This window comes from Rhincodon typus, chromosome 31, assembly GCF_021869965.1.
Source record: "Rhincodon typus isolate 14 chromosome 31, sRhiTyp1.1, whole genome shotgun sequence".
In the NCBI taxonomy this organism is placed as follows: domain Eukaryota; kingdom Metazoa; phylum Chordata; class Chondrichthyes; order Orectolobiformes; family Rhincodontidae; genus Rhincodon; species Rhincodon typus.
This window is the reverse complement of record NC_063362.1, coordinates 8,969,238-8,995,198: the sequence shown is the minus strand read 5'-3', so window position 1 is coordinate 8,995,198 and position 25,961 is coordinate 8,969,238. Positions and strand designations below refer to the sequence as shown.

The following is a 25,961-nucleotide window of genomic DNA, read 5'->3' as shown; positions in this document are numbered from 1 at the left end:
GCAGCATCAGAGGAGCAGGAAAGCTCCTCTGATGCTGCTTGGCCTGCTGTGTTCATCCAGCTCTACACCTTGTTACCTCAGATTCTCCAACATCTGCAGGTCCTACTAACTCAGTAAAATCAACTGTTTCACTTGCAATTGCAGCAGCAGGAAGAGAATTCCCAGCCTTTAGCTGTTACTAAGAGAAGAAAAACAGCTGCCACATCCAGCTTCAAGATCCCAGCAACTGCTATTGAAAAAATAAAACTAAATATCCTGGCTCTGGGGGCATTTGACCCCACCCATTCAGGCTGCTTCTATTGTTCCAACTTTTAAAAAAAACCAAGGCTTCACAAGCTGTTTACTTTATTGGATTCAAATAGACGGCTTGGTACCATAGCCTTAAAACCTCTCTTCAAACAAAAACAGGGCAAAATATACCTCTTCAAGCCGCAGTACTGTCAGCCTGGCATGTTTCCCATAACAATGATTACACCCCAAAGGCTGTGAAGAACTTGGAGAATGTCCTGAAGTTGTGAACGATGTAATATAAATGCAAATCTCTTGTTAATTATCAGTGAACTTCCAAAAGGAAAAGAGAAGATCTGGGTGAGTGCTGCATTAGCATCTCTGACAGAACTGGTTTTGAAGTTTTAATACCACACAATCTTCAAATGGACTGCTAATCAAAACGATACACAAGGAGGCATTTCAGCCTTTTGACCCTATGCTGGCCTTTTCAAAAGAATTCTCAGCTGTGGTAATTATCTAAGAAGTTGTGAAAAATATATCTATATTCCTTATACTGGTGCATTTAATTTTTATTCCTTACTATTTTATATAATGTTGGGGCAAAATGTTGACTTTCCTGCTCTTTAGATACTGTCTGACCTGCCGTGCTTTTCCAGCCTCACACCTATACACTTGAGGTTCCAATGGAGACTGAATTCCTCTTGGCCCTGACTTGCTTCCAAGTCCAAACAAAGATCAACATATGTTATCAATATTTAAAGTATTGCTTTTTCACCATGAGGAACTTTAATTTGGCATCCAGAGGCGAATAATCAGCTATTAAGTATTAAATAAAGTTCTGTGCAATCTAACTTTGCCTCAGACACGACTACATAAATTGTAACGCAGAGACAATTTGCATTGGCCTGCATTGCATTCACTCCCTTTATGCACACATTATTGTCCATTCGACACATCCCATGTTGAGCACAGTCTGCTGTCGAGACACTTAACAAGAGTAAATGGTATACAGGGCATGGTAAATCTTGTGATTCTGATTCAGAGGTCTGGAACAATGGTCCTGGGACAAGATTTCAAAAACCCACAATGGAAACGAGTAAATTAATTTTGGTTAATTAAATAAATCCGAAATTAAACAAAAGCTAGTGTCCATAACGGTGATCAAGTGACGAATAGATTATAAAAACCCATCCAAATCCAACCCTTAAAGACATTTTTCCAATTTTTTTAATATCCACTCATGGGGCATGGGTGTCACTGGCTGGGCAGCATTTATAGCTTGTTCCTTAGTTGTCCTGGAGAAGGTGGTGGTGAGCTGCCTTCTTGAACTGCTGCAGTCAATGTATTGTAGGTTGATCCACGATACTTTTAGGGAGGGAATTCCAGGATTTTGGCTCAGCAACAGAAAAGGAAAGGCGATATATTTCCAAGTCAGGATAGTGGGTGGCTTGGAGGGGAACATGCAGGTGATGGTATTTCTATGTATGTACTGCCCTTGTCCTTCAAGATGGTAGTGGTGATGGTTTGGAATGTGCGGTCTAAGATGTTTGGTAACTTTAGACAGAAAGTAGATAGTACACACTGCTGCTACTGAGCATCAGTGGTGGATGGAGTGGATGTTTGTGGATGCAGTGCCAATTAAGCCGGCTGCTGGATGGCGTCAAGCTTTTTGAGTGTTGTTGGGGCTGCACTCATCCAGGCAAGTGGGGAGTATTCCATCACACTTCTGACTTGTGCCTTGTAGATGGTGGACAGGCTTTGGGGGGTCAGAAGGTGAGTTACTCACTGCAGTATTCCTAGCCTCTGACCTGTTCTTTAGCCGTTATGTTAATGTGGTGAGTCCAGTTGAATTCTAGTCAATGGTAACCCTCCAGGATGTTGACAGTGGGGGATTAAGTGATGGTAACACCATTCAATGTCAAGGGGCAGTGGTTAGATTGTCGCTTATTGGTGATAGTCATAGCCTGGTATTTGTGTGGTGCGACTGTTTCTTACCACTTGTCAGCCAAAGCCTGGATATTGTCCAGATCTTGTTGCATTTGAACATGGACTGCTTCAGTATCTGAGGAGTCACGAATGGTGCTGAACATTGGCAAACATCTCGACTTCTGACCTTATGATGGAGTGTTAGGATAGGATTTTAGCAAAATGATCAAAAGATACATTGAAATGCATCTGAAAAGAGTAACAATCTGCTGTGCATTGCTTAAATGTTCGGCTTTTGGGAGTTATTTACATAAATTAAGATTATTTTCTTAAAATGCAATCCTTGTTTAAGCCACCATTTTATCCAGGTGTAGGTAAAGAAGGGCAAAAGCAGCTCACTGTGAACATTGTGAACGTAGATTTGGCGACCGCTTCGCAGAACATCTATGTTCTGCTCGCAAAAAAGACCCTGAACTACCTGTTGCCTGCCACTTCAATGCACCACCCTGCTCCCTGGCCAACGTCTCTGTCTCCGGCTTGCTGCAGTGTTCCAGTGAAGCCCAACGCAAGCTGGAGGAACAACACCTCATTTTCCACTTGGGGACCCTACAGCCCTCCGGACTCAATATTGAGTTCAATAATTTTAGGACCTAAACTCTCCCATGTCCCAGTCCCCTACCACACACACCAGGCCTTGTTACCGAATAGCCTGCCATTACACACCCTCTGTTGTTAGTCACTAACAGTCCCCATTAACATCTATTCACCCTCCCAGCCTGATCATTAGCAACTCCTTTGTCTTTCCGACTGTCTCTCTCTCTCTTTGGGCTCTATCCTATCATTTGCTCCCTACCTCAACCACCTCCCTATTTTCTGCATATAAACTGACGTTTTCCCAGCCACCATCAGTTCTGAGGAAGGGTCACCGGACCCTAAACGTTAACTCTGTTTTCTCCTTCACAGATGCTGCCAGACCTGCTGAGCTTTTCCAGCAACTTTGTTTTTGTCACTGTGAACACTGCCCAATTGGAGGTGCAGGTCCACCTAGCTGGAATAGGTTTCAATCATCTGGTGGTCCTGGTCTCAGTTTCATTCATAATTTGCTGATAGAAAAGGTTAAAAGGTCTCAGACTCAAAGGCCAAACAATTAACAGGAACAATATGGTTCTCAGGTTGGTCGATACGCTGATGTTGGGAGAATGAATTTCTCTCTCAAGCCAATCTACAGGGACCAACCTTCCTGTGCTACACAGCATATCTCAGAATCTTTTAACACTACTGAAATACATCCCTTTTGTCCCAGGTGAACCCAATGCTAGTGTTCAGGTCATTGGGGCAAAATGTGATTCTTTCATTGCACAAAAAAAAAGTCAAAATCTAATTTGAGCAGCTCGAGACATAAACATTGCCTGCAGTGTGAGGTGTTCATATACCATGTCAAAGAAAAATAATGGCAGTGCGACCAATGACTCGGTCCCTTCACTTCTATCAGAACAGAATGTGCTGCAGTAACCTATTTCCAACGTAACAATGCTGCATGCCTGCCTGTCATCTTCCAAATATCACCTTTTGTTACACATACAAAATCATGTTTTAAAAACTAGGTGCTCGCCACTAAAACTCCCCAGCAGTTATTACTGCTCCAAGCCACCAGCAAAGTGCAAGCATCCAATTTTCTGTTAAGGTTGATGGCCTTAAATTTACAGGCCATTTAAAGCCACAGAGCAGATTAGCAGTGAAAAAAATGCCAACTACACTCACAAATTAAGTCTTTCTGTCAGCAACACTGCAGGAAGTCCAATGGAATATGCTCAGAACTACACAGAGATAGGATGCACCCTAGGGTTTACCTAGTCATTGGCGTTTACAGCCAGACAACAGAAACATGGTGCATTCATGCTCTTTGGAAGGAAATCTGCTGTCCTTACCTGGTCTGGCCTACATGTGCCTACAGACCCACAGTAATGTAGGTGACTGTTAATTCCCTCTGCCATGGCTTCATATACCACTCAGATGTTTCAAACCACTAAGAAATCTAAACAAAAGGAATTAAACCAGACAGATCACCTGGCAGCAATCTAAACACTGCAAACAACTATGGTAAACTCAGCCCTATCGACCCTGCAAAGTCCTCCTTACTAACATCTGGGGGGGCTAATGTCAAAATTGAGACAGCTGTCTCATAGACTAGTCAAGCAATGGCTTGATATAGGCATACTCACGGAATCATCCCTGACAATGTCCTAGACCTTCACCATCCCTGGATATGTCCTGTCCCACTGGCAGGACAGACCCAGCAGAGGTGGCAGCAGAGCGCTATGTAGTCAGGAAGTAGCTGCCCTGGGGGCCCTCAGCATTGGCTTTGAACCTCATGACGTCTCGTGGCATCAGATTAAACTTGGACAAGGAAACCTCCTGCTGATTACTACATACTATCCTCTCTCAGCAAATGAATCCTTCATGTTAAACAACACTTGGAGTAAGCACTGAGGGTGGCAAGGGCACAGAATGTACTCTGGGTGGAGGACTTTAATGTCCATCACCAAGAATGGCTCAGCAGCACCTGACTGAGCTGGTTGAGTCTGAAAGGAATTTTTTAAAAAAAATTCATTCATGGGATGAGGGCGTTGCTGACTAGGCAACATTTATTGCCCATTCCTAATTGCCTAGATGGCAGTTAAGAGTCTACTATATTGCTGTGGGTCTGGAGTCACATGTAGGCCAGACCAGGTAAGGATGGCAGTTTCCTTCCCTAAAGGACATTAGTGAACCAGATGGGTTTTTCCAACAATTGACAATGGTTTCATAGTCATCATTAGGCTGTTAATTCCAGATATTTATTGAATTCAAATTCCACCATCTGTCATGGCGGGATTTGAACCTGGGACCCAGAACATTATCTGGGTCTCTGGATTAACAGTCCAGCGATAATACCACTAGGCCACCGCCTCCCCCTGCAAAGGATGAAGCTGCAAGAATGAGTCTGTGGCAGCTCGAGGGAACCAAGCAGAGAGTAAAATATACTTGATCTCAACCTTACAATTGGCCTGCCTCATTTGATTGACCTCTGCACAGTCCTTGTGAAGGCAAAGTCCTGTCTTCACATAGAGGATACCATCCATTATGTTGCGTGGCACTCTCACTGTGCTAAGTGAGATAGATTTCAAACAAACCTAGCAATCCAAGACTGGGCATCCATGAGGTACAGTTGCACCATCAGCATCGTACACCAATGCAATCTGCAAACTCATGGCCTGGCATATCATAGAATCCCCTACAGTGTGGAAATAGGCCATCCGGTCCATTGAGTCATTACCGACCCTCCGAAGAGCATCCAACCCAGACGCATGCCTCTAACTCCAACCCTGTAACCCTGCATTTTTCATGGCCAATCCACCTAACCTACACATCTTTGGACTGTGGGAGGAAACCAGAGCACCCGGAGGAAACCCACGCAGACACAGGGAGAACATGCAAATTCCACACAGACAGTCACCTGAGGGTGGAATTGAACCCAGGTCCCTGGTGCTCTGAGGCAGCAGTGCTAACCACTGAGCCACCGCACTGCCCATAGCCTCCACTCTATTGTAACTATTAAGCTAGGGCATCCACCCTGGTTCAATGAAGAGTGCGGGCCACAATACCAGGAACAGCATCAGGCATAGCTAAAAATGAGGTGCCAACTTGGTGAATCTACAACACCATCCCATATACATTCCACTACACAGCAAAACCAGAAGTGAGGCAATCCATCTCAACGGACCCCAGAGTTTAAAAACCAGGTGGGAAAACACATCGACGCTTCATCGGAGGCTACACTGAGGATGTTACCCAGCACGGTAACGAAACATCTGTGAAACAAGAAACCAGCTCGGCGAGCCAACCAACCTCAACAGACACTCTAGGTGCGGCCTCAACAATGCCCAGTGCAATTGTACCAAGATTTCCCTTCTTTCATACTCCTTTCTCCTTATAATAAAGGCTAATGTTCCAACAGCTTCTTGATTGCTTACTGTACTTGTGTGCTCACCTTTTTGTAATTCATATCTGTTGTCCTGGCTACAACAGCAGCAGGATGGATTAACTAGTAATAGACTTTATCTATGGCCTTTGAAAACTGGTTGTTAATGGCAATTAAGTGCTTGGTAACATCCTTAGGATGCTATATAAATGCAAACTCTTACCAACTGCTTCAGAGTCATACATTTCATTTCCTACACCAGTCACCTACAGCTTTTTAAGCCAGAATTTAACTGTAGAAAATTCAATTTTCCTAAACTCAGTCCCATCTCCAAAGCAGAGGCAATAGAATTGTTATTAATATGGAAAAAAGTTGGAAAAGTGAGGTGAGCCAGAACAAAAAATAAGGACATGAAAACAGACAATGGGGGAAGGATTCGACATGTCATTCTTATTTGAAATCATTTTTGGTATTCATTTTAATAGTTTAAAATTTGAATTGCTTGAATAAAGCTTTTCATGAATATCTTCAAGCTTGTAACGGTATTATGCATCAAGCAAAATACAAATCGGTCCATTAAAAATTCCCTCATCATATAGAGCGCCCAGGACTAAACCATTTTCCTTTTTATCGGCGATTTTAAAATGTAATCAATTTCATATTGGAAAATGGCCCCATTATCAGAAACTAGCCAGAAATAGAAAAAAAGCACAGGCTTTCTTTTATGTAGTGTTAAAAGCACTTTACAGGCAAGGAGGTGCTTCTGAAATGCAGTCAATGTCTTAATCCACAGTTAGTAAACTCTTAAGGCCAACAATATCATAAGTGACCTGTTTGCAAAACATAGCACTCAGTACAAAATTGAATATTGACGGATATCTCCCTATTGACTTGTGACCTTTGGCATCCCAAATTCCAGCCTTTGGTCTTCCATCCAAGGCGTGTCTGGGCTAAGCACTACCATGGTTTCCCCCAGTGCCAGCACACAGTGCTCTCACTTTGAAACCACGTTCTGGGTTCAAGCCCCACCCTGGAGCCAGAGCACAAAGATCAAGGCGAACCCTCTGATGAGCTACCGAGGGCGTACTGCATCCTTTGGTCAGAAAGTTAAAATGAGATCCCATCTGCCTCCTCAGGGGGAAGGTGGGGGGATTATAAAAGATTTCACGGGAGCTTGTTCAATGAATAGAAGTGGTGTTATCCCCACGGCCTAGGCTAACACGTAACCCTCAAATCAACCTGTTCAACACCATGACGCTGCTTGTGGGGGCTTGCATTGGCTGCCACGTTTCCGATTTCACAGCAGCGACTGCACTTTAAAACTACCGCATCAGCTGTACAGCACTTTGAGACATCCGATAGTTGTGAAAGGCGCGACAGAAATGCAGGTCTTTCATTTTTGGTCTGATTCCAGGTCATCACCAGAAGGCAGTGAGTGTCTGCTGTTAGGTGCCAGCTGCACAGCAAGCAAGAGGAGCCTATTAAAAAAGACAGCTGCTTGGATGTGCTTTTTTTCCCCTCCCCCATGGGGAACATGTTTCGCCTCCACTTGACGCTCACAGTGTTACAGCTGAAATCAGAGTGCACACTGATGACTGGTGATGGTCTGTACCCCCATCAATCAAAACAGTCTTGAGCCTGGTGCTTGGGTTTCAGAGAGAGCTACTGATGGGCTCAGATTTAACAAAATGTGCTGAAATTATGTTTCACAAATGCAACAAGGCCCGTTGAATAAAGCGCTTTGGCAATGTCTAGTGTCCACAAGGACAGGAAAGAAGTTAATGTCTTTCTCTCACTGCAAAGACATAAGGAGCAGAGGGACAGGACTTGTCAGATGATGGAAGGCTCGGGGTTGGGGATACCCTGCTCCACCACCCGAAAACTCAGGAACGTTGGCCCTCTGTTGATCACAGCAATCCCGCTGCCATTTAACAGCCTGTGGAGGGTCAACTGGCATGAAGGATGGTACTTTTGCCATTGACTTGTGCGCATGTCCTGTCTCTGACTGACCAGTGCCAGGAGACACAATGGACAGGACTGGTACAAGGGTCCCCAGAGCCTAGGAGAGGGTCAGTGCTTGGGTGGGAGTCCCTAGAGGGAAGGCAAGAGTTGGGGGGGGGGCAGCGTGTTGGGAAGGGGGGGGGGGGTGGTGTCAATTTTGATGCAGAGACCGGGGTGGGACTGGGTAGTAAACATGGAGGATAGGCCTCGGAGGGGCGAACTGGGCGTGGGGGTCGTGCTCAAAGCCACAAAGATGGCCCTCGAGGGAGGCAACATAACCTTGCTTGGGGTAAGGGGATCTGCCAGCACTAGCCTGAAACCTCTGCTTCAAACATGAAGTCTCCGAGTGGTCAAAAACGTTGCCATTTAAAACGCCTCAAAAGTGGCGAGGGTGCGTGAGAAGCAGTAGGTCTTGCCCACTCCCTGCAACATTACAGACAGGTTGGGGTGTGGGGGCAGGAAGGCAGCAGAAAGGTTCCATGGGGAAGTCAAAGCCATTCCCCATAAACCTGTCAGCAAGGGGAGATTGGGACCCACAACATTCTGCCTCCAATCTAAATCGTTGGGATGTAGCAGAGGGATGGATTTGGTGCATATGATGAAGAGCGGAACAACAAGATAACTTGGGAGGAAGAAGAAGAATTTTAATAAAATGTTGGAGACATTCAACTGCTATCTTCTTCTGCAATCTTCCACCTCCCACAAAAAATTCCTCACCATCAAAGCACTTTCTTTTGCTTTTCATTTTCTAGCATATCCTTTGTATAGAAAAACAAAGTCTAGATGCTTTGTAGAGCTTGCAATTCAACTTCAAAAAAACAGGTTCTATTTATTTTGATCCCAGTTAGTCCTTTGTTTCACTATTTACAAGAAAATCTCAAAGCAGATGAGCACAAAATTTTCAACAGGGAAGAAAGCTAAGTCCATCACCAATCTTGACATTCTTTAAGTTCCTGATACAGTAAACAGCCAAACAAAATCCTCCATACACATGAAAGGTTTCTTGGATCCAATTAGCTAAAAACTGCATTATCAACATTAATTATTAAATTTGGTGTCGCACAGTAGTAGACCAGAAACAATGCTCAAGTAATGTCACAGCTGTGATTTATTTATAATGGCGGGCTAACTTATCTTAATCTTTTAATAATTACAACAAACAAAATAAAAAGGCACCCTTCTGTCACATTGCCGAAATAAATGAAACAGGAAAGAAAATGTGCAGAGAAACTGAACTGGCCAAGTGCCAATATTGCTAATAATTGCTTTGGGTGGCAAAACAACATTTTAATTTGCCTAATAATATGCCAGAGGAACAGTATCACAACAGTGTGATGTTTAAAGTTAAGATTGTTCTAAGTAGGTGTCTGAAATTAACATAGAACATAAACTAGTGTTTGAGATTGACTGTGATTTTCTCATCGGTGATAGGTTGAGGTACTGTTGCAGCTACCTTTCATGTTGTTATGCCTGTGGTCTTTTTCAGAAATAGCAGCTTGTGGAACAGAATGAAGGTTTAAACTTTCCTGTCATCTAGATGCTTGGGAGATCGAACACCGGCCTCAATGTTTGACGTACTTTTCTTCTGATGGCTGAAGAAGCTTCACCGTGTCAGAATATATTTATTAAAAATGATCCAGGGTGGGGGCTGGCTGATGGGCTTCAAATATGGCCAACATTCAGTTGCACAGAACTTACAAACAAAAACAGAATTTGCTGTCAAAACTCAGCAGAACTGTTCTGAAGATGGGTCACTGGAGTTAAAGCGGTAACTCTTGTTTTCTCTCCAGAGATGCTACTGGACCTGCCGAACTTCTTCAGCAAATTTCTGTTTTTGTTTGTTCCAAATCTCCAGCATCCATAGTTATTTGTTTCATTTTAGGATAGAATTTATATCTTGGCATTTTGTGCCTCTCCATACTCTCCTCGAAAATCTTAAAAGGAAATGAACTCTTTCACCATGCCTTTGGCCATGTATTTCTAAGTCTCTCTGTTGTGGTTCAATGTCAAATGCTGTTGGATAGTGCCTTGGATGTTGCATCATATTAAACACGTTAGAAAGAACTGCGGAAGTTGTAAATCAGGAACAAAAACAGAAGTTGCTGGAAAAGCTCAGCAGATCTGGCAGCGTCTGTGAAGGAAAAAAACAGAGTTAATGTTTCGGGTCCAATGACCCTTCCTCAGCGCGGCATGCCTAGCAGAGATGTGGCAGTGAGTTAAATACTAAATTAAAATCAAAAGAACTGTGGATGCTGTAAATCAGGAATAAAATTCTGAGGAAGGGTCGCTGGACCCGAAACGTTAACTCTTGTTTTTGTCTTCACAGATACTGCCAGACCTGCTGAGCTTTTCTAGCAACTTTGTTTTTGTTACGTAAAAAACAAGTTGGTTTCGAGTGCTAATGATTCCGGAACTACACAATGGCCAAGCCAGCCTTTACCCCAAATCCCATGGCCAGTACTGACTTGCACCTGTAATGTCTGTGTACCAAGGGGAGTGATGATAGATTTCAGATTATTTAAAATACAGGATCGGAGATATTCAGGTTTAACGTATTCCTGAAACTGAGCAATTCAGCTTATTACGAGGAGCTCCAAGGCTTTTCACAATACTTTGAAGGCCACATTCTGTGAATCATTTCCATTTTTGCATGATTACAAGTTCATAGTTATTCTTAAAATTCAGGCAAACAAAGTTCAAACAGTGTATCTGAGCAAAACACTCATTTAAATTTCTTTCACCTGCGATTTGCAAAGTTGTTCCTTTGCATATCAAATAAAGTGCTCACTTACCATCCTGTGATGTTGCAGGGGCAGGAGTGAACTTAATCACAGGTCTATCTGGAAACAAAAAGATAAACAGCAAGCCATTACAATCGAGTCAATGTAACCAAAGAACTGCAAGCTGCAACATGGGACTCGCACTGCAGAGAGGACTCAAGTAGGAGAAATTTCAACACTTAGCCCAAAGCAAGACATTGATTTACATCATTCCCTGTGAATTTATAGATCATTTTATGGTTCATTGTTTTCTCCAGTGTGTCTTTACAATGAACATCAGACAGACCTCTGTGGAAGAACATTTATAGATGTAATGGACACTGTCAAAGCAGTCATGTCACATAGTTCCTTTCTAACCTCTGGATGGGTACATTTTAAAAAAACTCAACTACCAACATTTGTTCTGAACAGTGAACATCAAACCTCGAAATTATTTTTCGACTGCAAAGGCAACTGGTGACCTAGAGCACTGGCAGTCAAACAGTACCTTAGTCAAGTGGTTATGCTTCACATTAGAGTCTAGACGGCAAATATTAGCAATGTAATTAATGGAACTGCAGGCCAAGCTCACTGACCTTATCTCAACCGCACACTCTCCAGCAGAGGTAACCAGCTAATGATCAGGAATGGGAACAACAGTTTTCTACCTCATCAAGACACTGAGGACAGTTCCGTGGGCAAACAGCAGTGAATCAGTGAGCACCTTTGAAGCAGAAGGTTGTGGGCTGTTGGTGTCATACCAGGCTAATGCTGTACCATCAGTCAGCAAGACATTCAACTCAGGCTCTGTCTGCCTTTTCATGTGATTGTTTGAAAAAAAGACCCCATGGAACTCCTCAAAACCGATCTGGATCATTTTTGCTAAGGTCCAGGTCAACAGCATCATTTTAACAGATTATCTGGCCATTTCTCTTACTGCAGCTTGTGCAAGTGGTTGCGTGTCAATTGATTGCTGTGATTTCTACATCACAAATGACCACACTTAAAAACTGGCAGCAAATCACTTTAGGGGCACCCCAAACGGTGAGAGGCGCTACAGAAACGTTGCATGTATATCCAAGCATGGACGTACTGGGAAAAGCAGGGGTTGGATTTAATGGGAGGCGACAGGGACCTGCCCTGTAGCTGATTTACTGACATTACCTCCGTTGGGAAGGCCAGCAAATGGAGTGCCACTCAGACATTAAACAGGTTAATGGCTGGGCCTTCCAGTAGGATCAAAGAGGCTGGGGTGGAGACAAAGATCTCAGCCATTGAGAACTGCTGAGTAGTGCAAGGTTGGCAGCTCTGCTGTGCCCAAATAGGGAGGGCAATAGCCATTGCTGGAATTACATCCATCATTGAGGAAGGAAATGAGGTTGGTAGGAATGGGATGGTGGGATAGGGCTGATGAGTGAAGGGAGAATCAGAGGAAGGATTGGGGAGGTGGTTGACTCGCGATGGGCCCTCCTTCTTAATGCTGGATCACTCGATCAGGCACTGTGTGCCTTTCAGTGAAAAGCATCCTCATGCCTGAAGATTATGAGCAAACGCAACAAGGTCTACTTGTCATGCCTCCCCAACATGAGAAGCTGTTCAATCACTATGGGGTTAATTCCAGAGATGAAGCACTTAACTGATCAATAACGGGGATGGCGGTGGGGGGAAACAGAGAGAGAGATAATGTTCACACTGGCATTCCTGCCCCTGACTGGAGGGGTCCCCACCTATCAACTTCCCACCCACCTAACTGCCACACCCCCACCAAGCAACGGAGGGGGCGTAAATTCCACCCCACATGATGAGCCACGAGTAACCATCAGGTCATCTTCTGAGATTTGCTGCTAACCACCAACTGGACTTATGCAAGCCCCAGGCATGGGAAGAGTCCCATGTTCAAACATTGCTCTACTCTTTTTGACTCAAAATAAAACCCTCTACACTTCCTCACCAAACACTCCCAGGACAAGGACAGCTTGGGATTCGATACAGAGCAAAGCTTCCTTGAGACAATCCCCATTAAATACTCACAGGACACAGACAGCATGGGATTCAATACAGAGCAAAGCTTCCTCGCCACTGTTCCCGACTGTCTGTGTGGAGTTTGCACATTCTCCCCGTGTCTGCGTGGGTTTCCTCCGGGTGCTCTGGTTTCCCTCCACAGTCCAAAGATGTGCAGGTTAGGTGGATTGGCCATGCTAAATTGCCCGTAGTGTTCAGGGATGTGTAGCTTAGGTGGGTTATAGGGGGATGGGTCTGGGTGGGACGCTTCAAAGGTCGGTGTGGACTTGTTGGGCCGAAAGGCCTGTTTCCACACTGTAGGGATTCTATGTTCTATGTTCTAAATACTCCTAGGACAAGGACTGCATGGGGCTCGGTATAGAGTAAAGCTCCCTCAACACTGTCCCCAACAAACAATCTCAGGGCAGGTAACAAACACTGCTCTACGCTGCATTATTGACCTCAGCTGGAGCGCTGCAATGGTCACAGTAACCCTTGGAAAATCAGTCACAATTTTTGAACACCTCCAAACTATCCTCACCAACATCCTTGCAAACAGTTAGGAAAAGATTATTTTGTAGAAGTGATGCCCACGTGGCTGAATAACCGGCCAACATTCACTGCTTGGACTCACGCATGAAGGATTGCCACTCTCAGCATTGACACCAATGGAGCCATACCCAGCAAGAATCTGTTCCTCCATAAGGAAAAGATGTGAAGAAAAGAGGGGAGCAGGAAGAGAAAAGAGATGGAAAACAGAAAAGAAAATGTAGCAAGCCATTGCCAGCTCTTTTTCTTATCTATCAGCAAAGGCCAAGACCCTAAACCCAGTTTACTGAATGGTCACTGTTTATTTACATTTCAGACATAAATGAAAAGTACTTGAATCAAGCTCACTGAAAAGCTGAAGCAAATGCTTCCTGAAAGAAAATTTACATCACCATGGCAACTCATTAACATATGAAACAATTATAAATAATAAAACACAAGCTGCAAATGATGGGAATTATTCAGTAGCATATTTACTTTTGCTGTTCCGATGGGAATAGGTCCCCAAACCATCTTAGCTTTGACATCCCAGGTTTGGGGGTTCTTACAGTTAAACGTCTTTGTTGCACTGGAAGATCTCTTGGGTCTTTTTATCATTTCCAATACTATCCCTTAATTAAATCAGAATTGCACTTATAACAGCTCAAGATTGGTGAATTCACACAGCTACATTAGAACAATCCCACTTCAAAAGCACCTCACTCACAGTAGAGGATGTGAAAGATACTAGATAAATGCAAGCTGCTTGACGCACTCTTCCACTAACTGAATGTAGCTAAGCAGAGACAATTCAGTTCCCCCTCAAATATTGACACCAGGATTTAGAATGAACTGGTGACGCTGGTAGACCTATAACGGTGTGAGCAGAGGCATCTGTTGTCAGATGTTAGTCTTCGTGTTCCATTGAAGTAAACGAAGAAGACTGATCATCTGTGTTTGCCCTCTCATAATTGGGTGTGTGTTACCCAACAGAGATCAAGGGTGCTCGAAGCAGTTAAAACAGAGAAAATGGTGCAATTCACAAGGCAAGTGCAAAAATGTCATTTCACTCAGGGTCTGAACGACCATCAATCTGGCTCAAATGCCAGGCAAGAAAGGTTTAAACCTTGTTATTTTGCGCTGTGGGTCAGAGGGTGCTGGGTTCAAATCTACGTTGACAGTTCAGGACAATATCGAGGGAATGCTGCAGTGTCGGAGGTGCTGTCTTTTGGATTAGATATTAACACAATACATGGGTCTAAAAGATCCTGCAGTGACATTTGGAAAAGAACATGGGAGTTTTACCCAATCTCTTCGCCAATATTCAACAGACTTGACACTTAACAGAAAACACTTGAACAGATTATATGCTCATTATTGCATTGCTGTTTGTGGGAGCATGCTGTGATTAAGTTGTTTACTATGTTCCTGTATTAATATAATGTCTACCCTTCAAAAGTACTTAATTGAATGTAAAGCACTTTGGCACAACCTCTCTTTAATGTAAAGTGGTTATATAAATGTACATCTTTATTTTATTATCGACCTTATTTGAAATTTCCATTGTTAAGCAACATTAATCCGTAGTTAGACATGAAATGAATGGTTCTCAACAGGTATAAACATGTCAATTACAATCTATTTAATAAAGAACAATTAATATGAGTGGACACCCAGCATTTATATTGTGGACATTTAGAAAATTAATCCAGATAGAAAATCAAGACCAGGAATATTTCAACTATTCTACGAACGAAATTCTTACATTCATTCAACGTGGAGGGGAGAAAGTTAAAAAGAACCAACATTGTATCCTTGAACATAAGGAAGGTTAAAGGTTAGGGGGAAAAAATGACCTTTTATTCTATTTAATGACCCATTGCCTTCCTAATGGAATATCATTAAGCTGTGGCACTTATGCCAGTCACCCAGATGGCTGATATAATAGATTTTATGTCAAAAACGTACCATGGGATTTTTGTTACATTTTGCATTCAATGATAGCAATAATTGTACTACAGATATCATTTTATATCCATTTCATCATCATCTCGTGCTAACCAGTTATTATAAAGCATGAGCATATATTTGAGCCATAAATCACAGCTAAGTTCTTCCATTATTTCAGCATGAATTCAAATAGATTGAAAAATGAGTGTGTGCATCTTAAAACATCATGTTAGGGCATATCCATGAAGTTCATTGAAAAGGCACAAGCCACTGGGCTGGCCCCATTCATGACATGTACATTATCCCATGTACTCATATTATTCAACTGGGGCTGCTACGGTGTCTAGTAGTAGAAAAGCGAGCTTCAACTGTGACTACAGGATTATACAGAGCGCTGAGAGTGCCAACTACACTAGATACCATGCCATATGAACCTCAGTGAGTGCATGGATATCTGATGCTGGTCTCAGTTACATCAGCACAAACGTGAGTTCTGCATGCACTAGCCCAGAATCTAGATCTTTTCCCAATGGCGTAGATTTGAAGTGGGAATTGTACACCTCTTAAATGTGATATAGACGATAAAACTGCAATTAGCATCACTTCTCCAGATAATTTTTCGAAAATCATGCTTGCTTGAACAGTGATGGGGAACAGATGAAGCTGGCACAAGGTAATGAGCCTAATGTAGTTAATATCGTAATGTAGAAAACATGCCTGCTAATTTGTGTTCGATAAGATTCTATAAATGACAGTGAGACAAACAAGCAGCTATTTAGTGAGGTTAATTGAGGGGTAAATATTGGGCTAGGTGGCAAGGAGAACTGCTCTGCTGTTCACAAAACAAAGTCCTGGGATCTTTTACATCTGCCTGACAGGACAAATGGGACTTGGATCTCATGCCTCATTCAAAAGGTGCCAGCTCTGACAGTGCACAACTCCTCCTATGCTGTATCTGAATGTCAAGCTGGGGGCTACATTACGTGGAGCATTGGAAGCTGCGTGGTGACCTTATAGAGAGGCTTATAAAATCATGAGGGGCACGGATAGGGTGAATAGCCTGGGTCTTTTTACCCAGGGTGGGAGAGTCCAAAAGTAGACAGCGTAGGTTTAAGGTGAGAGGGGAAAAATTTAAAAGGGTCCTAAGGGGCAACTTTTTCACACAGAGGGTGGTGTGTGTATGGAATGAGCTGCCAGAGGAAGTGGAGGAGGCTGGTACAATTACAACATTTAAAAGGCATCTGGATGGGTATATGAATATGAAGGGTTTAAAGGGATATGGGCCAAATGCCAGCAAATGGGACTAGATTAATTTAGGATATCTGGTCGGTGTGGATGAGTTGGAACGAAGGGCCGGTTTCCATGCTCTATGACTCTATGCTGACTCAGGAGGTGCTAGTGCTGTTGAGCTGAAATTATAATCCTTTCAGCTCATCTTGAAATCCCTTCACAAGGATCTTGCCCAGCCTATCTCTACATCATCTCTTGCATCTTTCAGTTCTCTCACTCTGGCCTTTTATGCATTCTCCTTCTGCCTTCCACCATTGAAAGATAGCACAGTCTTCAAATAGCTAGGCTCAATTCTCCAGAGCCCCTTCCCTAACTCCCTCCAGCCCCTGTCATTTTCCCACCATCGTGAAAAAAAAACTCAGCCAATCCTTTAGACACTTTTCTAATGTCCATCTGGCTTACTATCCATTTATATATATATTTTTAAAATTTTCTTCGTCTAGCCTTAAAGAGTTTCATATAGTGTAGACAGTGCAATTGTTTAGTTTAGGTCCCTTACCATCCTGACCTCAGCAATACCTCCCAACCAATTCCTGTGTTCATCAGAATTCAAGATTAAAACTGAAAAGGCAAAACAAAGCACAAGCACTTTGCAGTTGAACATTTAAAACGTATCTTGCTGGCAAGGCTTCGCATTTCAAACATACTAGGGTGGGGGAATCTGGGCTGGACGTCATGATAAAGACTTTTTCTACAGTGGTTCTTTCTCATTCTGTTTGATCCTGTCAGTTACAAGTGCAGTTCAGAGGGAGAGGAAGACAGGAGGGCAGTGGCTGAGAATACACTTGATCCAGGCACTGTATCATCAACTCACACTTCACCAATGCCACAGCTAAACTGATTTAATGCCACTCACGGCAAACTGTCAGAAAGCTGGTTTAAAAAGGTGAATCCCTAAGCGGCCAAGTTGAAATGATTCAGATCAAGCCTATTCCATAGTCAGTAGAATATTGCAACTTTCTGAGCCACCCATGTGCTTGAGCATCCTGCCTGTTGATTTAGAGTGACGCTGTAAAGCAATCATGAATAGTCGTCACCCTGTACCCTAGATAGAGTCTTTGATAAATTCATCATTATACTGAATGAAAAAAATAGGCAAACTACTCTGTAATTAAATGACTTACTTTCACATCACAAGCTTTTTAAAAATTCTGTTCCCAGCTGCCTAACCCCTTCTACAGAAGGAACTGACTCTTGTTGGGGTCCACAGGTACTGTGCATCCTGTTGTACTTTCACTCCTTCCAAGTGGCCCACTGCGATCCATAGATGTGGTAGTAAACCACAACTAGCTACCCCACTTAAAGCCTCCTATTGTGTTCATCACCCCAGGGCTCAGAGCTATAAGTTCCTGAATTGCAATTAAGATAATTGCTTCCCCTCCCTTCCTCATCCAAAACCCCAACCTGGGAACAAGAATCCTGAAGCTAACTACAAGATTCATTAAACAACTGGGCCACCAAGACAACATAGCTCCAAAAAAAAATGAAATACAAATTACCAGATCCATCAAAGCATTTTACTTTCATTTATTTCAGATTTGCTTTAAATCATACCATATTGTATTCTATGCTTGTGAAGATGTTAATTAAAACCTTTTAATGATCTTGTCTTCAAAAGAATTAACATTTACATACAGAATGTCCTTTGGATCTTATGATATTGCAATTATTCCTTTGAAGACTGCAGTGACAGATCGACATCAGAAAAATAGTGAAGACCTTTGAAGTAGTTGCTAAATGTTCCCATTTGGAATGGGTTCAGATGGGAGAGCTAAGCTCCTAAAAGCTACACTCTTTAATATAGTCTGTTACAGGACTGCTGTTGATTGCCTTTACTTTTAATTAGTTTCCCACAATCCTCTACTAAAACCCCCCCCCGTCACCTATCAGCCCATGTCAAGATAGAAACAGACCTCTGACAACCTCACGCAAAACCATTCCCTCCATAAAGCCTCTGCTTGACGCTGCTTCCAGATCCATATATAGTATATGAAATCAAGCAGTCACCTTGAGTGTAAATTGTACATATAATTTCACTACGTACTGTGGCATGGAAAGTCACCAACCTGGTCCATTACAGGCTTCATTATACAATGTGCTTTGTGTAGCTGGTGTGTCTGCGCAGGGTGGCTTGAGGCAGGGGCTGGGAGCAGTAACATTTAATCATAGAATCTCACTGCACAGATGGAAAACATTTAGCCCGCCATGCCCATACTAGCTGTTTGAACACCACTTAGTCTCACTTCCCTTGGAGAATTTCTCCAAAGAAGAGACCCATGACCTACAAGTTCCTGTTGATCAGTTTCACTTCACAAAAGGAGTTTTCTGGGCTATTGTCTCTGCTGTCCCAATGTTACTTATTTATTGGTCTCCCTTTTGGGGGGGTGTAAAAGTCTACTTTCTTAACTGCTGTTCCTTCTGATAAACGAATCCCAGTTAGTACATTACCAGCTAAAATCTAGACTTAGGCATGAAATAAGCGTAGCTATGCCACCTGCTTTACAAAAACTACAAGTGCAACTGGCGAGACAGAGATTAAAAAAAAGTAACCCAAATGAATGATGCAACTCAGTCACACATGAGCAACATGACATAGTTTAAAACAAGGATGGCTGCTGAATTCTACATTCAGCTGTGAACACCATTTGGAAGGTGGGAAAGTAGGCAACATACAATTGTTGAGGAAGAGTAGGACAGCGAATCCCAGGGTCGAGGTAGCCAGCAGAATCAGGCAGATGTTGCAGGGAATCATGAAGTAGCGTACAACCAGGGAGACTTTGTGTTGGTACAGCCTGCCCCGGTGTGCAGGACCTGGGGGATAGCGGCCCCCAGTCATGCTACACGCCGTTGTCCTGGCAACCCAAGGTGAAGGCGATTCCAGGTTCCCAGGTCTCAAGGCAAGAAACACAGCTTTTCAAATCAGCACTTTCATTCAACCTTCTCCTGGTTCACTGGCATGGCATTTAAGACTGTAATGAACAGGCCAAAGCTGGTCAAACATCTTCTGCCTCTCTTCAGTTAGCACAATCCCGGAGATAAATGCTCCATGTTACATTAACCCAGCCACTGTTATGAACTCAATTCCCTTCTGGAGGCACACCACCAGTAAAAAGTAAATAATCCCCAGTCTTCAAGTGGCACATGTTGTGGAGAGGTCAGTTCTGTTACAGCATGACAACTGGCGAATAGGTCCACCCCTGCACGTGAAAGGACGGCCAGACCGACAGCAATCTATTCATCCAGAAACTGCCGCTGCCCCTTTAAAAATTAAACCAGAAAAAGGCACCACACAAACGCAGCCTGAGATACAATGGCTTCCTAGGGTCTGCTGACCATCAGAACGTATTGGCAGAGAATGGTCTTCTTTCACACGCTCCTTTTTATCCACTATTAAGTAAAAGTGTCTTTTCGCCTCTATTTTCATTCACTCGGGAGCCAAGCTCAAGTCGTTTTTAAAAGGGAGGACAGAAGTGGGATTCTGTCGAACAACTCTACATTCACTGCAAATCTCGCAGCCCAAACACCAAGGAAGCTGTCAATAATTAGCGTTCTGGGGAAAATATTCGCAGCCCCTTGTTTTACCGTCCCCCCCCAAACCCCCCAACTCCCCCCGTCACAGAAACCGAGCAAGCATTAATCTCTCCCGTGTTCTTTCTCAAAACCCAGCCTCACTTTGCAGCATCAGGCCGGTCAGTCCTATATACCTGCTCTTCATACCTCGCCTGGAGTTTTATTTGCGAGACAAGGGCTGGGAGCAATTGGAAAGGTGCAATTTTTTTTTCAGCTTACATGTTACTCCAGAGACGCTTGAAAAGATGGACAGCTCCACAGGAACCAAGTTTGGTGCTTTTAGAGAGAAAGAGAGAGACACACACAATTCAGCTGGTGATTTCCCCCCTTCCCTGCTCAATTGCCAGAAGTGTCTCAAACAGAGCTCATCCCTGGAACATGCCTGGCTCGCTGGTTTGTCATTTTGTTGGTTTCAGAATTCCAAAGTGCTGAAATTTCACCAGTTGAAACTGAAAAAAAAGTCCTCGGTTGTAAGTGGCGGTGAAATTGGATCGATCTCTGTGTGTCTTCACCTCCGGAGTGAAAGCTTGCTGTTTCTTCTCGCTTCAGAAACGCCGCTGAGTTTTTGTTTTAAATTACCCCTCTCTCTCTCTCCACAATCTGAGCACAAGAGGCAGGTATCTCCTTTCCAAAGCAGGTAATGAGGACGAGCGAGCCCACGGAACAAGAGTTCTCCAGCTTTACACTCCTGCTTTTTCAAAAAAAAGACTCAAAACGCTTTCCCTCTCCGGTCTGCAATCAGCCGTTAGTAACAAAGAGGAGCTTTAGAGAATCCTCTCCTCACCCTCCGCTGGGAGCGGAGTGTGCAAAAGGGAGAGACAGAATTAATCCTGAGCAGCTCCATTCGCCGCTAAACTCAGTCTCTGCACCCCACCCCACCCCTCCCCTCCCCTCAGCAGCATCAACGCCTTCAGCAACTGAAGACGCTGCTCTCATTGACAGACAGAAACTTCACATTTTAAAGGGTGGACGTGGAGACAAAAAGAGGGGGGTGGGGGTTGAGATAGAATGAGAGGGATGAAAAAAAAAGCAGTGTAAGGCGAAGGGTGGAGTTTAGCACCAGCTGTTTCGTAGTTTTCCCGACGGCTGTGCACTTTGCTCAACCAGTCACGTTAATAATTTTGTCCTTGTCCAAATGCAGGATGCAACGGAACAAGGACAGGCAGGCAGACACAATAGAAAGCCTTTTAACACGCGAGCGGGTCTCCAATTCCCTTGGAACCCCGAGCAACCAGAAATGCTTCCAGCCACAGCTCACAAAGCAGTTATGGGTTCAGCCTAGACCGGCAGTTCTCTGTACGTGTCTGGGGAAAGAAATAAAACACAGAATCCCAACAATTCGGACTCCGTGGAGTCAGGTGGGGCTAACTTATAGGAATTAATCCCTATGATTTAAAACTGTGGCTACTCTCCTGCAGTACAATAGTGTTAACTGCCCACAATAAGATGAATGTTTTGAATAATACATTCATGGCTAAGCATCTCAGAGAGTTGTTACTTTCACTAGAGGATAGACAGCTCCCTTTCTGTGAACTGGCAGTACCTCCATAAACACATAGCACATCAGGCACCGCCCCTGCTTTAAAGGTGGCTGTTTTTCTTCTTTATAATTTCCTGATCACACTCCAACAGCCTCAACCAATCCAAGGCCGCCCATTGTAACTCGGATTGATTTATTGTTGAGCTCATATATCCTCTCTGTGCGGCTGGGGTTGCTGTTCTTCACACTGGCTCTTCCTACCTGGGCAATTTGCAGCTAGAATAGTCAAATACCGAGCAGGAGCAAATTATTGCAGATGTTGGAGATCACAGCGGGTCAGGCAGTATCCGTCGAGAGGGAGCAAGCTAACATTTCAAGTCTAGATGACTCTTCATCAGAGCTGACGTGAAGCATGGACGAGCATTTATGCTATAGTTGGGGGAATGGAGTGCTGGGGAGAAAGGGTATTGATAGTGCAGATTAAATGATCAGAGCATAATGATGGACACCACGTCAGCTCTGATGAAGAGTCATCTAGAGTCGAAATGTTAGTTTGCTGTCTGTCTCTGTCTCTCTCTGTCTCTCCATGGATGCTGCCTATCCTGCTGTGATTTCCAGCAGTTTTTGTTTTCAGAGATACATGCAGTGTAAATTTGGCTGATTTAGTAAATCAGTCTAATTATGAGTGACCACTAAATTAGGAGCAACTTTTCAGATGTTAGTATCACTGTACTAGTAATCCAGAATGCCCAAGCTAATGTTGAGAGATTTAGGTTGAAATCCCAGAACGGCAGATGGTGAAATTTGAATTCAATAAAAATCTGGATTAAAAAGTGAGCCTAATGGTGAACATGTGACCACTGTTAATAGTTGTAAAAACCGATCTGGCTCAGTAATGTCCTTTAGGGAAGAAATCTGCCACCTTCGCCTGGTCTGGCCACAAACGACTCCAGATCCACAGCAATATGGTTGACTCTTAACTACCCCACAGACAGTTAGGGATGGGCAATAAATGCTGACAATGCCACGTCCCATGAATTTTTTTTAAAAATCACTTTACCATCAATGTGAGATTAATGTATATCTACCTAGCTTTATAGCAACTAATTTCTGGCTAAGGATCCATTCTTAATGAAATACCAGAGGGTGTTTTTTTTAGCTAGACATTTGACTGAATCGATTCACTTTTGTCACTCTGGCTTTGCCATGTTAAAAGAAAAAAAACAAAGGATTTACGCTTCCCAACAATGAATTGTGCTTATGGTTGGCATCTCAATTAGCTGAGATAACAAGGTGTAGAGCTGGATGAACACAGCAGGCTAAGCAGCATCATAGGAGCAGGAAGGCTGATGTTTCGGGCTTAGACCCTTCATCAACTGAAACGTCAGCTTTCCTGCTCCTATGATGCTGCTTGGCCTGCTGTGTTCATCCAGCTCTACACCTTGTTACCTCAGATTTTCCAGCATCTGCAGTTCCTACTATCTCTGATACCATCTCAATTAGCTGCTTTGTTTCGTGGTGCCACATTCGATATAGATAGCCACACGCAGAAGTGACAGGGAGTGTGTGAGCTGATCATTCCATCAATTCAATAGAAAGACTGAGTTAACAGAAAAGCATGGATTCAACTTAGACATGTGGCATACCTTGGAAATGATTTCACTTTTGGCGCAAACAAGACTGAATCTACAAGAGATTTAGCAGATATCACATTGTGGGCTTAACATTTGAGCATCCATCCTTGACTTCTGCTTTAAAACTGATTTCCTGCTCCCTGCAGAACTAAATTTGCTGGTACATTAACAGACAATAATGACAGCAGTATAAGGTCACTAGAGATCGTGCATTTGAAAGACTTGACTGAAGACTCAAAAACACCTACAAATCCACTTACTGCACCTGACCCTGCAGCAGAACTGAGTGCTCAGTGGGTGTCAATTTTCAAAAACAGGAGAAGCCCTGACAACATGCATAAAATAACATAAGATCCTAAATGGCTGATCAGTCCATCTGTTTAATTACTGGACATCACCACAATTTGCCAAAAAGTGAACAACAGCTGTGATTCAGCTGGGGTTTCAATAGCTCAAATTCTGCTCTCCCCTAAGTGCCTATCCATGGTCTGGCCAACTCAATATGCCCATTTATTTAACGTCGCAGCCTATCACTGAAGATAAAATAAAGAACTGTGGATGTTGAAGATCTGAAACAAAAACAGCAATTGTTGGTGTATTGTTCTTCAGTTCTAATGAAGAATCACTGGATTCAAAACATTAGCTCTGCTTTCTCCCCACAGATGCTGCCAGACCTGCTGAGTTTCTCCAGCATTTTCTGTTTTTGTTGTTATCCATGAGGACATAAAGTTGCCTAAATTGCTCAAAAACTGCAAATTCAATTTGTGTTGCACAAAAAACATGGGTACTGAAATCTACATTGTGAATGAAAATCTTATAAAAGTGGATCTTAGGATGATTGTTGCCTAACATCAGTGATACATTATTCGTGTTAAACGTCAAGTACATGCTATGTTTAAACAAAGGGTATGGAAACCTTCATTCTATAGGAAACAAATTACACTGAACGTCAATGAGGTTCTGGATGGTAAACACTTTAAAATAACTGCAGCTGAATTGGTAACTCTCACATCTGAGTCAGTGGCTGTAGGGTCAAGTCCCACTCCAGCACCTTGATCTCCAGGCAGTTCAGTGCAGTCAGAAAGAGTGCTGAATTGTTAGAGGTGCTGTTTCTTGGATGAGATTTTAATCTGAGGTGGTGCTTTCCTTATCGAAGGCTACTATTTTAAAACAGGGGAGATAATATTTATCTCTCCATTAATTGCAGAGACAGTTCATTTGGTCTTTATGTCATTGCTATCTGTTTGAGCGTCCTGTGCACAAATTAGCCTACTTGTTTCCTGCATTACATATGCTCTTGTAGAGTGCCAGCAGAAATTCGACAGGACAAATGACCTCCTTCTGTGCTGTAGTTATCCTAACCCTATGGATTACAACACACAGCTAACTTCCAGATGTGCTTCAATACCAGTGGGCTGGCTAGAGATTATGAAAGACACTGTGTAAATGCATATATAAGGTATAGAATCCTTACTTTATGGAAACAGGCCATTCAGCCCATCGAGCCCACCCTGACCCTCAAAAGAGCAATCCACTTAGACCCCCCATTCCCCCCTCCATTCCTGTAACCCTGCATTTCCCATAGCCAATCCATCTAACCTGCACATATTTGAACTATGGGAGGAAACTGGAAAACTGGAAGAAGCCCATGCAGACATGGGGAGAATGTGCAAACTCCACAGAGCCTCGAGGGTGGAATTGAGCTCAGGTCCCTAGCACTGTAAGGCAGCAATGCTAACCACCGAGCCACCATGCTATCATTTCTCTGCTTTCTAGCCTTGGGATGTGAGCTTAAATCCATCTCAGGGCTGTGCAATAAAATATTCTTCTACCTACCACCTATTAGTCTCCAATGAGATACATATATGGCTACTAAAATCTACATTGTGAATGAAAATGTTATAAAAATGGATCTTAGGATGATTGTTGCCTAACATGAATAACACATTATATCAGTGTCAAAAGTCAAGTATACCTCCTTCCAACAGTCCCAAACAGCAGTGGGCACAAGTCCCTAGAATTCATACAAAAAAAACCAAATTGTATTCAAAAGAACACATTCAGACAGGCGACAAAGCTCTACATTAAGTTTTATATTATCAATCCTAGACAAGAGGTCAATGTTTTCTCAATGTTACTTAAAGAACAAACATGTCTAGATGGTCCATAATCAGCTTACTGATGGTCCGATTGTGGATAGCTAGCATCAGAGTTCCCCACATCTCCACTTTGCAATTGACTAGTGTCAATAGTCATCAAAGGAAACTTCTAAGGTATATCCTTTCATCACTCCCAGCTAAAGCCTCTTACAGCCGCTACATAGAAAATACACACCACTGTGGTTACACCTACTCCTTGGCAATGTCAAGGTCTCATATAGGAGGACCTCTGGTCGCACATTAGCCAATAGTTACCTTTGGATTATGTGTACCTCCCAGGGCTTCTTTCCCTTCTGTACAAAAAAAAAGTCTGTGTTAATAAAATCATGATCAAAAACAAAGTTGCTGGAAAAGCTCCGCAGGTCTGGCAGCATCTGTGAAGGAAAAAAACAGAGTTAACGTTTCGGGTCCGGTGACGCTTCCTCAGAACGACTTATTAAAATCCCAGGATCGCTTACGTAACACCTTTCT

The 25,961-nt window shown here is 43.2% G+C and overlaps 1 protein-coding gene across 2 annotated transcripts in view; it reads right to left on the bottom strand.

Annotated features, from left to right (window-relative positions):
• agrn (agrin) overlaps positions 1-25,961 on the bottom strand; it is a 503,633-nt gene that overhangs the window by 202,088 nt on the left and 275,584 nt on the right. The window contains exons 1-2 of one of the 2 annotated variants that reach the window (XM_048614990.1): positions 19,321-20,189; positions 10,912-10,959 (exon numbers count right to left, since the gene is read on the bottom strand). In XM_048614990.1, coding sequence (XP_048470947.1) covers positions 10,912-10,959; positions 19,321-19,483 — 211 coding nt within the window. In that variant the 5' untranslated portion in view covers positions 19,484-20,189. Of the gene's footprint in view, positions 1-10,911; positions 10,960-19,320; positions 20,190-25,961 lie in introns of those variants that run through there. The other variant, XM_048614989.1, reaches the window with a different exon arrangement.